The 19,280-nt window shown below is 42.3% G+C and overlaps 1 protein-coding gene and 1 long non-coding RNA gene across 8 annotated transcripts in view; one reads left to right on the top strand and one right to left on the bottom strand.

Annotated features, from left to right (window-relative positions):
- Positions 1-19,280, bottom strand: part of ADAMTS9 (ADAM metallopeptidase with thrombospondin type 1 motif 9) — a 161,532-nt gene that overhangs the window by 35,841 nt on the left and 106,411 nt on the right. Inside the window, exons 29-30 of the mRNA XM_029917014.1 lie at positions 8,605-8,772; positions 1,686-1,859 (exon numbers count right to left, since the gene is read on the bottom strand). Coding sequence (XP_029772874.1) covers positions 1,686-1,859; positions 8,605-8,772 — 342 coding nt within the window. The remainder of the gene's footprint in view (positions 1-1,685; positions 1,860-8,604; positions 8,773-19,280) is intronic.
- LOC115273760 overlaps positions 1,310-19,280 on the top strand; it is a 31,268-nt gene continuing 13,297 nt past the window's right edge. For 2 of the 7 annotated variants that reach the window (XR_003900930.1, XR_003900925.1), the window contains exons 1-5: positions 1,310-1,613; positions 1,711-1,876; positions 9,260-9,325; positions 10,046-10,215; positions 10,580-10,692. This is a non-coding gene — a long non-coding RNA (uncharacterized LOC115273760). Of the gene's footprint in view, positions 1,614-1,710; positions 1,877-9,259; positions 9,338-10,045; positions 10,216-10,579; positions 10,693-18,864; positions 19,009-19,280 lie in introns of all 7 variants that reach the window. The other 5 variants (XR_003900926.1, XR_003900929.1, XR_003900931.1 and 2 more) reach the window with 5 other exon arrangements.

Here is a 19,280-nt window from a genome sequence, read left to right on the forward strand (position 1 = left end):
CTGGGTATTGATTTGAAGGAGATAAAACCAAAAACTTGATAACATATCTGCTCCCCCATCCATGCTCACTGCATTATTTACAACAGCCAAGACATGTGAGCAACTGAAATGGCCATAGATGGGTGAATGAATTTTAAAAAATGTGTATATATACAACGGAATATAATAGCCACAAAAAAGAAGGGAATCCTGCCATCTGACAATATGCGAGGGACCTTGAGAGCACTGTGCTGAGTGATATAAACCAGAAAGGGAAAAAGAAATAGTGTATGACCTCAGTTATTTATGGAATCTTACAAAAATCAAATTTCTAGATACGGCGAAGAGATGGGTGATTGGGTGATGGGGTTCAAAAGGTAAAAACCTCCAGCTATAAAATAAGTAAGTCCTGGGGACAAAATATACAGCATGGTGACTACAGTGAGCAATATTCTATCATATATTTGAAAGCTAAGAAAATAGATGTTGAAAGTTCTCAACACCAGAAAAAACTTTGTAACCATGGGAGCTGATGGATGTTAGGTATAACATAGTTACTGTTAATAACTTATGGTATATACATAAATCATCATGCTTTCACCTAAAACAAATACAATGTTACACACGAATTATATCTCAATACCACTGGAAAAAAATACATAAGCAGCCTTGCCAGTGAGTGCTTGAGTAAAACAGTTTTTAAATTCAGTTGTAGTATCTCGTAATGGTTTCAATTTAGGATCAAGTCTTGCTCCTTCTACTTGCTGGGTATATGACACTTGGACAAACGACATTGGCTCTCTGGGCCTCAGTTTTCTTGACTGCAAAATGGGATGATAATAGTGATTCCCACTATGCCGAGTGCTTAAAGATAAAGTGAAGGGAAAACCATAAAGAATGGAGCACAGGGCCAGGCACTGTTTTCTCCCTGTTCTAAAAGTCATTCCAGGTGGGAAACTCATGACATATTATTCATATCTCTGAAGCCTTTACAGCTTGTACTTTTTATTTGATTCTAAAGTCAATGGACACAGGTTTCCTTTCTTCCATTCTTTCTCTCCTTTCTACAATGTATTCTGTTTTGGAAACAGGGTTATCTCCTGCTGAAGTGTTACCTTCCCTAACCATGCTTTTCTCCGGGGACACATAGTGTTTTCTTCAACTAAACATTAACCTGAAGAGGGAGAAAACAAGTCTATTTCTGCATCAACTGAGCTGTTTTCTGGATGCCCTCATTTTTTTTTTTTTAAGGTTCGAAATGCTTCACTAATTAATTGGGGCTTCAAACGAGTGCCTGCCTTCTCAGGGACAGCTGAAGTCACGACCAGGGGACACACACAGAGTAGGTCCTACCTGAGCCTGCCCTGTGGCTGTCTGAACTCATACAGAATGACCAAGTTTGGAAAGACATATTTAAAATATTTCTTCCATCTCCCCCTCCTTTTGTGAAAGATAGCTGTATGCATTTGGCCCAAGGCCTGTTACAGTTTCTCTGAACGTTCAAGAACACAGACGTAGGAACTGCATAAAAAGGAGGAGCTCTCCCACCCTCGTCGGAGTGAACTGCCTGCCGTCTGACAGCAAACCTTTTGGGAAAGAGCCAGCCTTGTCACCGTGCTTGAAGGCTTTTCAGGGTAACGGATGTGATGATTGCAAGGGGGCTGAGCGAAATGGCTGGCAGGTGCCCACTTCATGGCTCCACTTACTTCTTGCCATTCCTCTGCCCTCCAGGCATAGAGAGGACACTGTGCGGCTTGGCAGGCTTCTTCCGACTCCGGTCTGGTGTACGGGTTGCACTCGGTCTCTCTGGCTGTTTTGTGTGTTCCCATCTGACAGCTCACACTTCTCCGCCGTGTGCCTTGGCCACAGGACACAGAGCACTAAGAAGAAAGACTGTGTAAGTGGGAGTTTTGGGTCATTGGGTGGGGAGGGTATGTGTGTGTGTGTGTGTGTGTGTGTGTGTGTGTGTGTGTGTGTGGCAGGAGTGGAGAGGGTCACAGTCATGGGGAATGCACTCCTAATCCAATGACTTTCACCGCTACTAAAAGCTTTCTAATTTCCAATGAAGGGGACCCAAGATAATGTCTTCAATCTGCAAACTCACGGCCTGTCAATGCCGGTGAGTGAGAAAGGTATCTCTACTTTTCTGGGGAATCTCTAAAGTTACCAAAAGTGCCTGGGAGAGAGCATTATGAAACAATACAATCGAGAAATAAATAATGCTGCCGTGTGAAATGAAAATCCCAAATGATTACTATCCCGGAGGACTGGGGTTTCTTGAAAATTGGAGATACGGTGCTGTATCAGAATTTCTTAGCAGATTAAAAGTATAAGCCCAGGAGAGTAAATTACTGAAGCTTTTAGGGCCTTATAAGTAGAATTATTTTCTCCAGTCCATTTCTTTCCTTGCTATTATTCCTGGAGATGGGAGGACAGAAGGGTTTTTTTAAACTATTGAATTCACTAAAGTATTAGCATCTATTTACAACCTCAGACGACTACATGAAGAATAAAAACTGACAAGGAAAAACTATTTATTTCCTCAGGCAGGCGACATGTTTCCAGCCCTTGAAAAGGACTGGGAATCAGGCTGAAACATTTTGTTGACCAACTTGCAAAACACCATATTAAATCTGCAATTAACTTTCCTTTAAATTAATTTTTTAATGGTTTCCTCATTCTGGGTTTCGTAATCTCACTTATGGGCAGGCCAAGAATTATTGTCTTTATTAAGGTTTTGACAGTTAAAAACTAAAGGCAACATTTGTTTGGAAAGAACAGCATATTATTACGTTTATTTAAAATTGTTACTGGGTTTTTGCGATAGCCCAGCTCCATTAATTTGTCTGGTGCTGAGAAAACAAGTTTAACATACGTTAAGCATATTTCTAAGAGGAAGTCTTAAAGAATAGAATCACAATCCTTTCAATTAGAAAGGTATTCGTGTCCAATTAGCCTGTAGAAGGATTCGTCTTGCTCTGAGGTTGATGGGAATTTAACAGCGAGAGACACACCCAATGGATTCAGCTAAATATTAATTTTATTTTCATTTCATATTTTAAGAAAATAGTTGATACTATTTAGAGGGCAGCCCAGGAAATCATATCATTTCAGATGAGTCTATGCTAGGCAGGAGCTCAAATGGTCACATCAAAGCTAGTTAAAGAGAAGGAAATATTTTGAGGCAACATAGCTGCTATTGTTTGGGCTTAATTGTATTAATTGGATTGAATGAGTTTGTGACCCAGAAGGAACCAGACTTTTAAAGTCATTGTGTCCTGGGTGGAATAGGAGGGCCCCTGAAGACAAGAAATGGTCTTGTCTACAGAGAATGACCATGTAACGCTCACGGGAGCTACATTATAGTATTTCCCACTGATTACCCTGGAAATGAATGAGCTGTTACTTGGCAGTGTCACCCCATGAACGACAGAAATGTTCCAACAGCATCATCATCAACCATAGACGATGACAACTAAAAACTCTACCGCTATCTGAATTTGGGGCCTTCCGTATACAAGAATACATTTCCAGAATAGTGTATCAAAATGGAAATACAAAGAAGACAAAGAACAATTAGGTAAATGAATTTGAGCACAGCATAGGGCTGATCGATATTCAAAGTCTTATAATGTTTTAATAATCTGAAGAAAAAGGACAAAATGTTAAAGGCTTTTGAGTGTTGACTATTCAAGCTCTAAGGAATGAAACCTCTTTTTGATGCTATTGTTACGGAGCGAATTACTTGTGGTTCAACGAAGGCAAAGTATTAAGAGCCATAGGTATCCAATACTAAAAAAAATCACTTCCTACAGTGTTCAATAATTTTTCAAAAGGCAAAGACCCAGGGAAGTTCAATTATATAATACCCTAGTGTGGCCTCCGATTTTTATAATGTCAAAGCCAGGTGTGAAATTAAAAAAACAAAGTTTTGACACGGGAAGTATGAGCTCTGCCTTTCTGAATGCTGCACGTATGATCATCTTTGTTCCGAACCAAGTCCGCTGCATCAGGGTGAGCCTCTGTGCTCAACTTTTCTCCCTGCGCTGTCTCGAGGGGAGTGGGGGGCAATGATTTGCATCCAGAGCCAGTCAGGTTTGCTTAGCAGATTCTGGGAGATTTGTATGAAAACCCCATGAATAAAACAGCAACCAAAAGACCTCTGCATGACCCTGGAGGTGGCGAGGGCGGTGGTGTGCGCACGTGTGTGTGCTTAATGCCTCTTGTTCTCTCCAGTACATGTTTTAGTTAGTTTGCAGGGGGAAAAGGTCGAGCTGTCTCTCTCTGCCGTCCTTCCCGCCCAGGATGCGCAGGTTTGAAAGTAGGTGTTTTTAGTTCTGAACTACTGAGCTGGGAGCTATGTTTGCTCTCTCTGCTCTCTGTCCTGTGCAAGGCTAGCTAGTGTGCAGACCTCACCAACTTGAAGGGGGAACCTGACACTTATTTCCACAGATAATAAGAATCTCTATGTACCTTCTGATGTATGGGGAATCATATATACTTGAAAACTGGAAAGTATTTTACATAGTTTCTTCCAGAATTCCGAAAGTAATTCTTCCAGGATTACTGCTGAAATTACGGGGGTGATATTATTTAGAGGAGGCACCAGCTTGAAAAAGAACTCTGGGAACAAACTTTAATACATAACAGTCCCAATGATAATAGCAACCATTAACTAAGTACTTACTAGGTTCCAGGCTCTGTACTAGGTTTTCTCAACCAAATAATTTTTTCTTGCTGGGAGCTGTTTTATCAATTGTAGGAGGTTTAGCAGCATCTATGGACTCTACCCAGCAGATGCCGGTTGTATGCCCCGCCCCCACCAAGTTGTGACAACCAACACCAGAAATCGCCAAATGTCCCCAGAGTACAAAATCACCCCTAGTTGAGGGCTTAGCTCCATGCCAAGCATTGCACACATCTTTATACTTCCTAATAAACCTTTTAGGGAGATATTGCACAAATACAGCAAATAACAGAGATAATTACTCCAACTCCAGCAAAAACAAAATGAAAAAACAGCCAAAGGAAATTCTGCCCTAGGCAGTATACAATAGCTACTGTGGATTAGAATTTGCCTTCCAGTTTTAAAATATGGTGCTAATATGATGCAGTCTTTTGTATTACGTCAGCAAGAGTGTGGGTGAGAAACCCGTATTCAAACAATTCAACATCAGTGCTTACAGTTCAAAAACAAAATACTGGAGAGCTCAAAGCACCAAAGCAACTCTCTTTCTTCTCATCACTGACTGTGTGCATATGGTTTCCTTGATTTCTCAAAGGACATAAGCTACACATTTGCTGTGTTTCTGCATTAAGCACTTGCAAAATACTTTAGAATCAAACATCATAACCAAGCTGCTCTCATTGTAATTACAAAAAAAGTCCTCACCAAAAATGGCTGGTGGATTCATAATGCAATTTGCCAGTTTCTGTTTTGGCATTAACAGTGAAGAGTTTTTAAAAATTCGTTATTTCCCTTAACCTAGACCCATTCTGAGAACAGAGAGGTTAAAGTGCATGCATCTCAGGACTGATGAATGAATGAATGAATCAACTAGGGAATTCATGATTGAGGAATAAAGATAAAGTGTTGCTTTTATTCTAATCTGCTCACTTATTCTTTTTTTTTCTGACCTCCACTTTTTATTAGCCTTTCTATAAGAATAGGATAGATTAAACAATTTTTACTCTGGAGTGCTTCTATTTCATGGGATTAGAGAGCCTTCACATTTATCAAACTGAATCAAGACAGCGATGCTGATTTTTGTCTTGAAATTTCATGTGCATCCCTCATCTCATAATCAAAAGAATCTATACAAATTGAACTTGAACTTCTAAAAAATGCTTTACCATTTTAGTGAGGATGTTTTCCAATAAAAGCTTTCCTTTATTGGAAAATTTTCCTTGACAAATTCAAGATCCTTGAAAAATGTAGAAATGAAACATTTCACTTGAAATCTCAAAGCACCAATTTTGAAGGCGAAACTATGAAGTTTAACACAGCACACCCGTTTCCAACCCCAATATTCTATATGTCTTGTCATCATCAGACATTTCGCTATGATGAGAAATCACACTCATTCTTCTTCCTACCTTGAACAAGAGATGACTAGAAGATAGCTACAGCAGAAAACAGAAGAACCAGATATAAAATCTTCCAAACGTTGTTGCAAATGGATAATCATATGCTTCCCCATCCCTGCCTCAGGGACATTTCTGTTTACCACCGGATCATTAGTAAGCCAATCACCTTTAACCATGCAGACCATCTTTCTCCATGAACCTCTGTGTCTGATTATTTTCAGGCATATTTCTAAATTGCATGAATCAGTGAATCAGATTGTGCTCATGCAACACCTTGTCTTGCCTGCTTTTATAATTCATTTCTACAAATCAGATCAGGGGATTTCAAAGCTGGCCACAGACCATTACATGACCATGTTTACTTCCATTTTTCTACAAAGGTGACTAGACTTTCCTAAGCAATCATTTTGAACAGGTGCAGTCTTTTCTGATAATCCTATTACCTTATGTTCAAAAAAGCCCACAGGGTTCGAACCTAATCATCCCAGCTTTGTAAGCACTTGTGGACTCACAGATCACAGAATACTGGGCTAAAACTCGCTCTGTGTTTACCAATAAAAAGGGAAAGATTCTTTTAATTGTCTCTATATTGAATACATTGGCCTATAAAATGAGCATCATCTCCATGCTCTAAACTTAATATTCAGGGCATGATGCAAATAGATAAGTAGAGGCCAAGCAACATAAAGAAAAGCAACAGAGCATGAAAGTCTACAAGAGGACAAGCTAATTAGGGCAATATCTTAAATAATGTTAGCAGCAGGCTTTTACATGAGTTGAATAGCTCCCCAAATAAAAGGGCTAGAAGTTACAGATGACAGCAGTCACTGAGACAAACCATTAAGGATGACCAATATGAACCACTGTCTTGAAATCTGATCCCTTAGGGAAGCCAGAAGAGGAACTAGCTCTGGTTGGGCACTGATGCTTTGATTGTTTGAATTAAAACAAAACACAAACACACATGATCATTATGATAAAGACCTTGAGAAGAACGGGGCTACTTCTCTAGGGAATGATGCAGGTCATGTTTTATATTTCTGTGAAGTGGCTATGGTGGGAGTGAAGGGGGGGCATGTGGGGTAATGATGACAGCTCAGAGCATTTAAGAAAAATTCGCATTGTTGGAGGAACTTTCCATTAGTCACATCATAATGGAGGATTCCCAACACCTCCTCATGTTAACGCAGCTGTCCAAAGTTTCTTTGAATGCTTTAGGGAATCAAGATCCAGGCTCTGAAACAGCCAAATCTAGAGGGTGTCAACCTTGAACCTACTTTTCTATTGATTCTTAGGGCCAGCTGCATGATTCTCCACTGCACAGGAGAACCACAAATTCAGTAAAACCTCACTGGGGCAAATCAATGGAGGGGAAGGCCAGCATTACATACAGAATATATGAATCTGCATCTTATTATTTTTTTTAAGTTTTTTATTTATTTTGAGAGAGTGAGAGAGAGACAAAGTCAGAGACAGAGACAGAGGGAGAGGGAGAATGCCAAGCAGGCTCCGTTCTGTCAGCGAGGAACCCAATGTGGGGCTCAAACTCATGAGCCGTGAGATCGTGACCTGAGCCGAAGTCTGACATTTAACTGACTGAGCCACCCAGGTGGCCCTGCACCTTATTACTTTTAAGTAAGCACCTTCAGCCATGCTGAGAAAATGTACAAGTGTAAGATCAGCTTCAAGGGTTACGTGTGAGAGACTTTAGTTCACACATCAATTGTTTACAGGTAAATAGAAGCTTCCGAAGTTCTTTGTCCTCGAATCCAGCAGGGAAACTCTCTCACCCAGATCCTGACTAGATTATCAAATGTTTAGAATTAGTGGAGTCTGACTGCAGTTTCTTGGGTACTTACCCCTTCCCCGTCCGATACACACATCACATTCATCCAAACAAAATATTACTCTTGAAAGCCTCTTAGATTTAAGACCTCTGAATTAAGTACTTGGCATTCATTATTGCATTAAATCCTCATAAGAGCTATAGGAAGGCTCAGGAAGGTTACACAGGTCAGCCAAGGTCGCATAGCTAGCAAATGAGAGAGAACTTCCTTCTCCCACCTCTGTTGTATGTAAGCAAAAGAGCAGAGAAGTATTTGCTACTAAGTTGCACCGGAAGCCCTCTCTTTAAGAACCTCAAGGTAAATTCAGACCCAGTTCCTGCCAGGTGACCAGAGTCAAGTTTACTGTAATCTGAGTTCGTGTTTTTTTAAGTGGTGAATGATGATAAAAATGCCATCAGCGAAGTAATAAAGGGCCGCTCTGTGCTAGATGTCTGACATCTACATCTGCTCCTACTTAGAATGAATCCTCACAACCATCTGATCGTAGCTATCCTCCAAGGCACCAAGGGTGGAATCCACTTGCCCAGGGTCTCGCAGGGAACAGCTATCCTGACAGAAAGAGTTGTCCCTCCCCGTCCCCATGCTCCCCTCTGAAAAAACCACACCTGTGCAGAGAAACACAACTGACACACACGTGTCAGCCCCGTGGCCCCAGGTAAGGAAGCGATGGTAGAGGAGAAGCATTGCTCACCTGACTCCAGGCGCCAGCTTTCCATTTGGGGCATCTTCCTCCTCTGCACTTTCTGTGCTCATTTGGCTTAGCAAGGTGTTTACAGTAATCACTTTCTAAATGGCTTCCATCTTTTGCCAAGCAGTAAACTTTTCGTTGTTTATGCCCTCGACCACAAGAGACAGAACACTGAAATATAAAGCAACGGCAAGGTTGTAGTTGTTTTTTTTATCACATGGAGTTTGATAAATACCTGCATCGTGAGATCTTAAGATCACACCTAATGAGAGTCACCATCCCCCCTTTTCCAACACCATTTAAGTAACATCTCAAGGCTCTACACAGCAAGAAGCTAGCATTAGGAGAAGGAAAAAAAAATGTCTGTAGCATCTCAGCAGTAATCCTGCATAGTATTTTGGGTTCTGTCAAGAGTGAAGGTAAATCCTAACAATTGTGGCCAAAAAATAAAGCCAATGAACCTGAAATTCCCATGAAATTCTGATTTTTAAATGTCTTCCTATGAATTAGAAAGGATTCCTTTTGCACATCTCATGTTATGCAAGATCAAGATACATCTCCCACAAAATGCCTTGTGGATAAACATGCATTTCCAAAATACAACTGTGTCCAATTTCCCAATTAAATGATTTAAGGAAACTCTTCTACCATTTTTCAGAGGATCAACTCTCATTTTCCCAGCCCGTTGGGAAGGAGGTGAAAAAGCCATGTTAGAAACTGAAAGGTAAGCTAGCAGGTAAGTCTGTGCCAATGCTGGGAGGGAGGCATTACCTTTCAACTTTGATCTGCAAATTCACTGAACTGTTTTAAATGTGACCTTGTCTGACCACATCTAAGAAACTTGACTTTGATTTCAGATTAGGTTTCTCAGAAAGGTTTAGGAATCAAAGTGCCCATGGAGTCAGGACAAAAATTTGATATGACAGCTTCTTGGGGAACAGGCAAGAGGCTGCCCCAGTGAGTGCACTGAGATATTCGACGTCCATTGCCTCATTAGCGATTACAGAAGTCATTACCACTTGGATCATAAGCTTGCTGGCTCAGGTTTTCAAGACACATTACTTCCCAATATAACGTTCTTGACTTTTAGAGGGAAACGAGTTTAAGAATGAAGAACAAAATGTGAAACTGCAATGGAAATAGAATTCAAGTGTCATTTCCTTCGATTCAGTATTTCGTATTTCCCTCACTAACTTCGTGATTTTGTTAACTTAAATTACCAAAGTGCCCTTTTATGCCTAATAGATGAATAGCATCATGTAAAACATGTAGCCTAGTATGAATTCAACCACTATTATGAAGCATGTTCGAAGTTATATCATTCATAAATGTGCCAGACCTCTTTCTCTAGTAGAGACAAATCATTATAAAGATTTCAATAGTAGCTAATAGGTTATTTTGAAATATGTATATTAATAGGTTTGGCTCTGACTTTTTACTTTAGGAAATGGAAACAATGCTGGTTTCATTTGAGCTCCACCTTATGAGAGTATTATGATTTGGAGTTGTCATTCTGGAAATCATAATAGACCATACAGTGTGGAAGAAAGGAGCCCGATTTGAATATTCAGACCCAAACAAAATTACCTGTCTTTCAACCTACGGCGCTTTGATGTATGTAAACACTTGGGAGAAAATTCTGGGAGGTTTTTAAAATGAAGCTCCTAGAAATATTCCTACAAACCAATAGTCTAAAGACTTGCATACAGCATAATCTCTACTGTTAAGTGACTAATCTTAATACTTTGAAACTTTCTTTTGACAAATAAACAACAAAGGGGCACAATTGGAATTTGGGATGAGTTCCTTTGTGTTTATTCAACAAACATGGAAGCAACTACTAAGTTTCAAAAATTATATAAAGGGCTGGAAATATAGTAGTGAACAAAGTGATTACTCGCCACCCTCACGAGCTTACAAGCCAGTGTTAACCAAAACATTGCAATGTTGATGAAAACAAATGCCTGCCTATTAACAGAGATGAGTGCTCTGAAGTGCTCGAAGGCTGACACGGTTGCAGGAGGGATCCCAAAGCTTCCGCCAGGGCCAGACCGTGCAGAGCTCACGGGCATAATAGTACATTTGGATTTGGTAAGTCACAGATGAGTTTTAAATCAGGGTAAAACATGGTCTGATTTTTGCGTCAGAATTTCTACCCTGACTACTGAAAGGGTAATGGATGGGAATACAGCACGAATGGAAACAGTAAAACTGCTCAGAAGAGTTACTGCACTGGTTCAGGCAAGAGGAGATGGTGATTCTTTTTTTTTTTTTTTTTTAAAGTTTTATTTATTTTTGATACAGAGAGAGACAGAGCATGAGAGGGGGAGGAGCAGAGAGGGGAGACACAGAACTGGAAGCAGGCTCCAGGCTCTGAGCTAGCTGTCAGCACAGAGCCTGATGCGGGGCTCGAACCCACGAACGTGAGATCTGACCTGAGCCGAAGCCGGAGGCTTAACCGACTGAGCCACCCAGGCGCCCCGAGGAGATGGTGATTCTAACTAGGGTGCAGAGTATTGGGGTGGGGGAAGTTGGTAGACTTAAGACATATTTTTTTAAGGTAGAAATGACAGTTTTTGGTGGACCAGCTATGGGGTTCAGGGGAGAAAGCAGACTCAGGAGGGATTCCCAGGTTTGCAGTAGATAGTGATGACATTTACAGGGAGGGGAAAACAGCCCTGGGAGCCAAGGATGTATTTATCTGTAGGAAGAAGACTGAACTTGAAAGATATAGATTCATGGGTGGGAAAATGTGCTTAGTGAAGAGAAACAGGCATGACGGGAAGGAGACAAACATGGATGAACTTAAAACAAATCCACCTATAGGGACAATTGTTTCAATATACAAAGAGCCCAAGCAAGCTGTCCTTTAATATGAAGGGGCGGGGGGCAGGAAAGAGAGTTGGTGAAAAGACAAATTCAGTAATCTGCATGGCATCAGAGCAACAGTCTAAAAGTAGACAGGAACTTACAGAGGCAGAATGAGAGAAGGCCCAGTATTCTGGCATTCATTTATGTGCTGGGCACTGCTCTAACACTGTACATGCAATATCTCATTTACTCATCCTAATAACCGTAGAGATAGGTACTATTATTGGAGATAACTAGTGTTTCCAAACTGGTGTAAGTAATCACAATGCTTTCTATATACCTCTCCCCACTTGATTCCAACACAGATGGATGGATGTCCATTGAGAACAATGACAACACAAGGAAAACAGTTAAATTATCCAACAACATCACTGATACAAATTCATCTGAGGGGCACTCCTGTGCAACCAACATCTATTGCCCATGAAATGAAAATGGATGAAGTAGTTTCCAAACACGATGCCTTAAAAATCTTGTTAACATGTAGATTAGCTCCATCCCCCCCATTTTTATGTGCATTTTTCTTATCTGGGAATTTGAATAGAACCGACTTGGAGAAAAAATGCAATACTTCAGCGTGACTCACTGCACATATTATTTGCCTTAAATGAAGATCTAAAAGTGATAAGGAAATTCTCGAGGTAACTAAACATAAAATACACTTTTAATTTCATGCTTTCTAACTTACCAATGAAGAAAAGCAGCTGCTTATGGAAATTTTCATATCTAACAGGTTCATTAGTGGGTCTATTATGGTTTCTCTACAGAAGTTGTCATTTTGATAATCAAATAAACACACGTTTCAGATCTTCTAGCCTGAGGGAAATTTCCATCTGATCATTTCCAGTCCTTTTCCAGGCACTGACTTTTGCATCAATGTGCATCACTGAGATTTAGTAGTAAAGTTCAGATACCACTATGTGCTATCTGTTAGATACACGTCTGAGGGTTCTTGCTCTGGAGAATGTTTAAATCCTTAAACGTGCGGTGGATCTAACCTTCTAAATTGCCAGTTGGAGTCTGACGTTTGTTCTGCTGGAGAAACAACCCATGTTTAAGAATGCGCTTTCTCCCCAGGTTTGTACAACACTCCCAAACAATTGTATAACCTCTGCTTGTGACTTAGAAACATCAAGGTCGGGTGGCACCTGGGTGGCTTGGTCAATTTAGTGTCCAACTTTGGCTCAGGTCATGATCTTGTGATTTGGTGAGTTTGAGCCCCGCTTGGGCTCTATGCTGACAGCTCGGAGCCTGGAGCCTGCTTCGGATTCTGTCTTCCTCTCTGTCTGCCCCTACCCCACTCACACTCTGTCTCTCTTTCTCTCAAAAATAAAGAAAAACATTAAAAGAATTTAAAAAAAGAAAGAAAGAAACATTAAGGTCAGTATACCAAATGCCTGGTCTTTGGGGCTTTTGTTTCTGAGGCCATTCAAAGGGGATGTTTAAGGAGAAGCTTTGTTCAGCCTCTGTCTTAAAGCATTCTACTCGATAAGGTCTAAGAGTTTGACATCCTTACATTTCAACTCTTCTGGTGGAAACAATGTCCTCAAGGCATGGGCAGCCTGCTCATAATCTCTACTTTGGGCTTGCTCTCTCTCAGGGGTAGCCCTAGTTACAGTGCTGATTAGGGTCTGGCGTGCTCCCGATGGCATTCGGGATGCCCTCCTTCTGCCCTTTCACTTACATGGAGGAGGTGTGTGGTCTCTCAGACATCAAGAAGCCAGCCAGCAAACAACCTCAGTGTGTCTGCCAGGATGAGAAGGGCGGAGGACCTAGAGAGAGGGAGATTCCCGCGTTGCCAAGGCAGCTGTGAATCTGAATGTCCGTATAAAGATGGAGGAGCTCATGGAATTGATAAGGACACCATAAGGATCTAAGAAGGATAAGAAGTGGAGGCTGGAGGACAGGGGTGCACACAGAATCTGACCAGATGGAAGCTTCTCGATGGGCCTAGGGGATGCTGGAACTTAGAGGAAGCACCAGAGGGACTGAAGTATACACTAGGACTGCCAAGTTATAGCAGATGCTATATGGGGGTTAATGGATGGTCTAAGAGAACAGCCCTGGCAGATTCTGGCACTGCTCTGTATATCTAGGCGATTTCCAACTCCAAGGGATCTAGAAAACACGAGAAAAATGTTCATTACTTTCTTCATAACATCTTTAGGATCTTGGGAAGAAAGACACTTCTATTGCAAATACACAGTCACATAAACAGAAACATTCTGTTCATGGCAGATGTGCTACGGAGGACGCTGATCAACTAGCCCATATTTTCAACCCCAGGACTGGCTGCCAACAGGTAAGGAATTGCTGAAAGCCTGAGAGGAAGGACATAGACTGCAGGCCATTACCAAGTGAAGTCACGACTGTCCTGATGGGAGGATTTTGGCCAATCGGGTAGCGAACCGTCACTCTGAGCCTGGTGAACAGAGTTCAGTTTTGAGGAAGGATCTTGTTCTAATCGTTACGTGCCTTTCCCGTGTGATTCCAGAAGATGTGAAAGTAACATCTAAATCTCTCTGTTTAAAAAATGTTCCATTGAATCTTTTACTAACAACAAACTCTTTCTGATTCTAGTCTCATTTGGACTTTGTTTAAGAAAACACATAGTCAGACCTCACCTGCAGAGTATATACGGTCAGAAAGGACGCGAGGCATGAAGTGTGTATGCGTGAGCGGGGGACCCGTGGGAGAGGCAAACCCGGCCTGCGTATGCCGTTCCCGGGGAAGCCAGAACGTGAGCACAAGGATCTCAGCTTAGGGATCGGAGTTTCAAACACGGCTCAGTGTGGGGCCTGGAAAACCACGTGGGCTTGCCACAGAGGAAGAAGAAAGTAACTGCCACTCACACGCGTTTATATCCTGCCTTCCACACTGTAGGCAGCCAGCAAATAATCGCAGGAATGAATGGACACATGAAATCTGTAGGCATCACAGAAGTGTGCTACAAACTAAATGTCATGTTTTCCTAAATGTCACAAAGAAAGAACCACCCGGAACCTGACCCACAGTGGGAATGCTGAACTGATTTGGCACAAGTTATTTAGATGCAAAAAGGCCTCTCAGGGACCCCTCTTTCAGTCAGAGCAGAACTATTGGAAATCACACCAGCTACCTTTTATTGAATGGAAAACTGGGCTGACGGACACTGGCTTCTGTCATTTAATCCCAACAGCAACCTTGTGACTCAGATACTATGAGGATTCCTTTTTTTTTTTTTTTACAGATAAAGAGAAACAAAGAGGTGCTAGCACTTGCCCGAGGACACAAAGCCAGGAAGCAGCAGGGTTAGCTTTCAAACAGGTCCCCCTCCAGAACCACCACTTTCCTCCTTAAGCTATACTACAGGAAGGGATTGGCTAAGAAAACAAAGGTGCTCACCTATCCTTACCCAAGGCTACGACAAGGAGCAAGGACCTCAAAGGAATGTCTCCTGAGACTATTTTATAAGCCTCTGATTCCTTAGTTGCTCAGGGAAACAGTGTCTATACAGTATTAGTATTTCTGACTTTATTACTTTTTTCATAACATCTTTGGGACCCTGGGAAGAAAGATGCTTCCAGTCCGAATATACGATCACATAAATAAAGGGCCAGATTTCTGTTGGGCTGAAGTCATACCCTGATTTTCTCTTGGCCATTTTTCAGGGTCTATTCACCCTTTGGGGCCTGGCTGATGTCACATGGAGAACAATTATTTCCATTCCCTGATGAATGGCTCTTTGCGTGGCCATGAATGGAAATCTGGGTCTGCCAATTCACAGAGGATTAATCTCTCAAATGTGTGAGCTGTACGGCATCTTGAAGATTATCCAGACCATCTATTTATCTTATAAATTTAGCACAAGAGAAAAGGAGACGCACCATGCTGGCAGTGACAAAGCAAGAGGGAACAAATGGGCACCCAGGACTAGGAGTTCCCGTACCCAGCACAGAACACTGTCACCCCAGGGGTTTGTCGCCAAATCCTGGTGTTCTTGCTGCTGTTCAGCAACATGACCAACCAGTCTTCCTGATTCTCACTATTCTACGTTAGTCCCACTCACAAAGAGCTAGCACGATAAACAGGGGTCAGCAAGGGAGGCATGGATCCTGCCACCTCTGGCTCTGACGGACAGTGGTATGAACAAGAGTGAGTGTAACAACCTCCTGGTGGAAGCCACCAGCTAAGAACAAGTTCCAAGGGGTGGATGTGCACAAGTGCCAGCACGGGAAACACAAGATCACTGCTTGTCTTCGCCTGGTTCTAAAATACAGCGTTTCAGGGCACAGACTTTGGAAATCAGGCAGTGCGGGACTGGCAGGCCGTTTGCCATTTTACATCAGTGCCATCTGGGGCAAATGATTTAACCTCTCTCAGCTCAGATGTGTTCTCTGTGAAATGGGGACAACAGCACAGTTGACATTCAACAGAGGTGCACTACAGTTAAGCGGAGGATGCATACAGACGGAGCTCCTGGGTCTTTGGTCGCAAAGTGTCAAAATTGACACACGTTCACTATCAATACTACCACTATTTATTTAAAAAATTTTTTTGAATGTTTATTTATTTTTGAAGGAGAGAGAGAGACAGAACATGAGTAGGGGAGGAGCAGAGAGAAAGGGAGACACAGAATCCAATGTGGGCTGCAGACTCTGAGCTGTCAGCACAGAGCCCAATGCAGGGCTTGAACTCACAAACTGTGAAATCATGACTTGAGCTGAAGTCGATGCTTAACCAACTGAGCCACCCAGGTACCCCCACTACAACTATTTCTATTCAGCAGAATCTTTTAGAATATCCCCCAACATGTGGTTAAAAAGGTAAGTTTTTTTTTTAAGTGGATATCAACTAACGGAATCTAAGATTAACGTTCTAACATAGGCATTGCTGAGAGAAGGAAGGACTTAGGCAACAGCTTACCCATGTGAATGGGCAAAGAGTTTTCCTTTCCAAAGGTCACAGAGCAATCCACAGAGCAGACATATATGTCAAAGATTCCTCCTCTTCCACAGTGCCCTTTTCACTTTTATCGACTACTATTAATATGGTCTCTCTGACCACAGAAGACAGGAAGATGAGTAAGAAAAAGACCCCACATCTGAATGCCACATCGTTCTACTCCACCATTTCCTGCTCATACTTATTATCTCAAGAACTGCTTGTGTTTCTCATTTGCTTCTTGTTATGTTATTTCTTTAATGTCTAGAGACACAGAATCCACACCAGTGATCACCATTATTGCATGCCTATCCACTCCCTTCCCTGCTCTGTTTGCCTCTGCCGTGGCAGTGGTCACAGTTATTTGTTAACAGGTGGCTGTGCACGCAGTTAGGGCTTCTCACAACACATGAATGGCTTGGGTCGGGGAGCATCAGGGAACCCGAATGTCTGAGGAGGGAGAGAAAGCTGTGCCAGGAAACAAGGGCTGTGACTTCAGGGCGTTAAGCCAATGTTGACAGGCCTGCCTGATGGCTGTTTATGTCCAGGACCACCATGGCACTTATTACCATGAAAAGGAGCCGGGAAAGCACGAGATTGGCAGGGAACACCATGGAAGAAAGCAGATGCGTGAGTCACGGTCATCCCAGCCGGATGGGGCATGAGGCCATCCTTCCATCCCCGCTGCCCCCAATACCGACAGCCTTTGCAGTACTACAAAGGTCTGAGACTGTGGGAGAAAAGGAACTGAGATTCACATGTCAACTCCTGGAGCACACTGGAAGGCTGCTCTCAATACTACAGCCATGTAGGTGGCCCTACAGATGGCTGACAAAGGGGATGGGAGGGCCAAGCAAGGAAGGGGACACAGTAAGAAGGGCTCGTGCTCTCCACCTCCCATTACCCCCAAGAATTATGAGGCACAGGGCTCTCCAGCTACCTCCTCCTAATCTCTTAATGTATCAACATCTTATTAGAGGGGGAGGGAAAAAATATTCACATTAAATAGAACAGCATATGAAATTAGCTACATGACTTATGAAACCCAAATTGAGGTTCTTTTTGTTCTGCACGAATGTAAATATTACGCTTTCCCTCCCTATCAAGACAAAGAACAAAAACCAACAAAATCTGCATTTTCTTGTGGCCACACCCAGTGGTGCCCCCAGGAATGTGAGGTGTATTACACGCCCAGGCTCTGTTGTCCCTAACATGCCCTCTGACTCCCTGACTTCTAAGCATGTTGACTAATTTTATACAGCTTCTTCTGCCTTTCAAGGTTGTAGGTGATGATTATTTGTAATCTGATGTCAGCAGAATAATGATACTGGCATCTTTCAGGAAAGAGGTGGGGATGGGAGAAGGAACCCATGCCCTGTGCTTGCCCTGGGACTGTTCATGAAAGCAGTCTGGAAGTAGGGGGAGAGGAGGTGAGATACGTGGGCCAGGTCACAGCTGTTGCAAAGGTAAGTGAAGAAGTGCCCGAGTGATTGCTTGCAAAGCTATGGCTGAGGCAAGAGTAACCAGAAGATCTTGGCACTCTGCAGGAAGACTGTGACCGAGGTTACTTGGAGATGACATTCTGCTAGAAGATGACAATGCTTGGGAATGCCCACTCATGGTTCATACTACAGGATAGTCAGGAACAGACGTGGCAAGCTGAAGTCACCTTTGGGAATGCTTCTATAGAAAAGCAACCCATGTGGGTTGTCTCTGGACTTTCACCTCCCTAACCAATGTCCAGCCCTTAAACTTCTTCCACCTCCCAAAGAACTAGTTAGTCTACCTGCCATTTACTTATTTATTTTATTTTTTTATTTATTTTTGAGAGATAGAGACAGCGCAAGCAGGGGAGGGTCAGAAAGAGAGGGAGACACAGAATCTGAAGCAGGCTCCAGACTCTGAGCTAGCTGTCAGCACAGAGGAGCCTGACGCAGGGCTCGAACACACCAACTGTGAGATCATGACCTGAGCCGAAGTCGGACGCTCAACCGACTGAGCCACCCAGGCGCCCCGATCTGCCATTTAAAAGACAAACTCATTTAAAAGACACCAGGACCAAGTTCATTTAATTGCCTCTTCCTGACTTGCTCTCTCTGTGTATCTGGACCTTCCTCCATTGGCATGGCATGAAAGGAACATCTTTACATGCCAACATGTCCAACATCTTATACTGAAAAACATAACTTTGGGGGGAGGGATGTAGTTTATATAATTAGTTTGCTTTTGGGTGGACATCAATCAACACCACCCGAAAACTGAGACGTGCATACGTATTTGAGTCTGCATCCAGGGATACATATCTCAGCAGGAGGGAAAAAAGGTCATCTTAACCATTGTTGAATTACATGCTCATCCTCCAACTTTGCATTGCTCTACTGGAAGTTCGGATTGGATCGAGTTGCTGTTAACAGGCACTATTTGTCTGTGTTGCTTTTCTTGCTTCTCCCCCTGCTACCATTTGGTCAGGAAATGGCTCCAAAGCACCATTATGAAAAAATCAGACAAGAAGAAATAAAAACCAACTGAAATGTAAATGGCTATTACATGAAAGATGTGGCATGAGACTGAGATTGACTCAAATGGAAATCCAAGGATTAGTCAAAGAGGGTGGTAGGTATGAATTTGATTTTGGAATCATTCAAACCTGGTGTGATCAGTATTATCTCTTACTTTGTGATATGCAAGATGCTTAATCACAGCAAGCATGTCTTTCCAGTTCTGCTCAATGGAAGCATGAAACGATGGTGAATAAGTATCTCAAGCTTAACATGTCCAAAGCATAAGCCCTGGTCTGCCTCCACAAATCACTCCATCCAACTTCTGCTTATTCTCTGCCCAATATTTGGGGTCATTCCACCTCCTCTCTTTTTCTCATATCCTAT

This window comes from Suricata suricatta, chromosome 12 (assembly GCF_006229205.1).
Source record: "Suricata suricatta isolate VVHF042 chromosome 12, meerkat_22Aug2017_6uvM2_HiC, whole genome shotgun sequence".
Classification (NCBI taxonomy): domain Eukaryota; kingdom Metazoa; phylum Chordata; class Mammalia; order Carnivora; family Herpestidae; genus Suricata; species Suricata suricatta.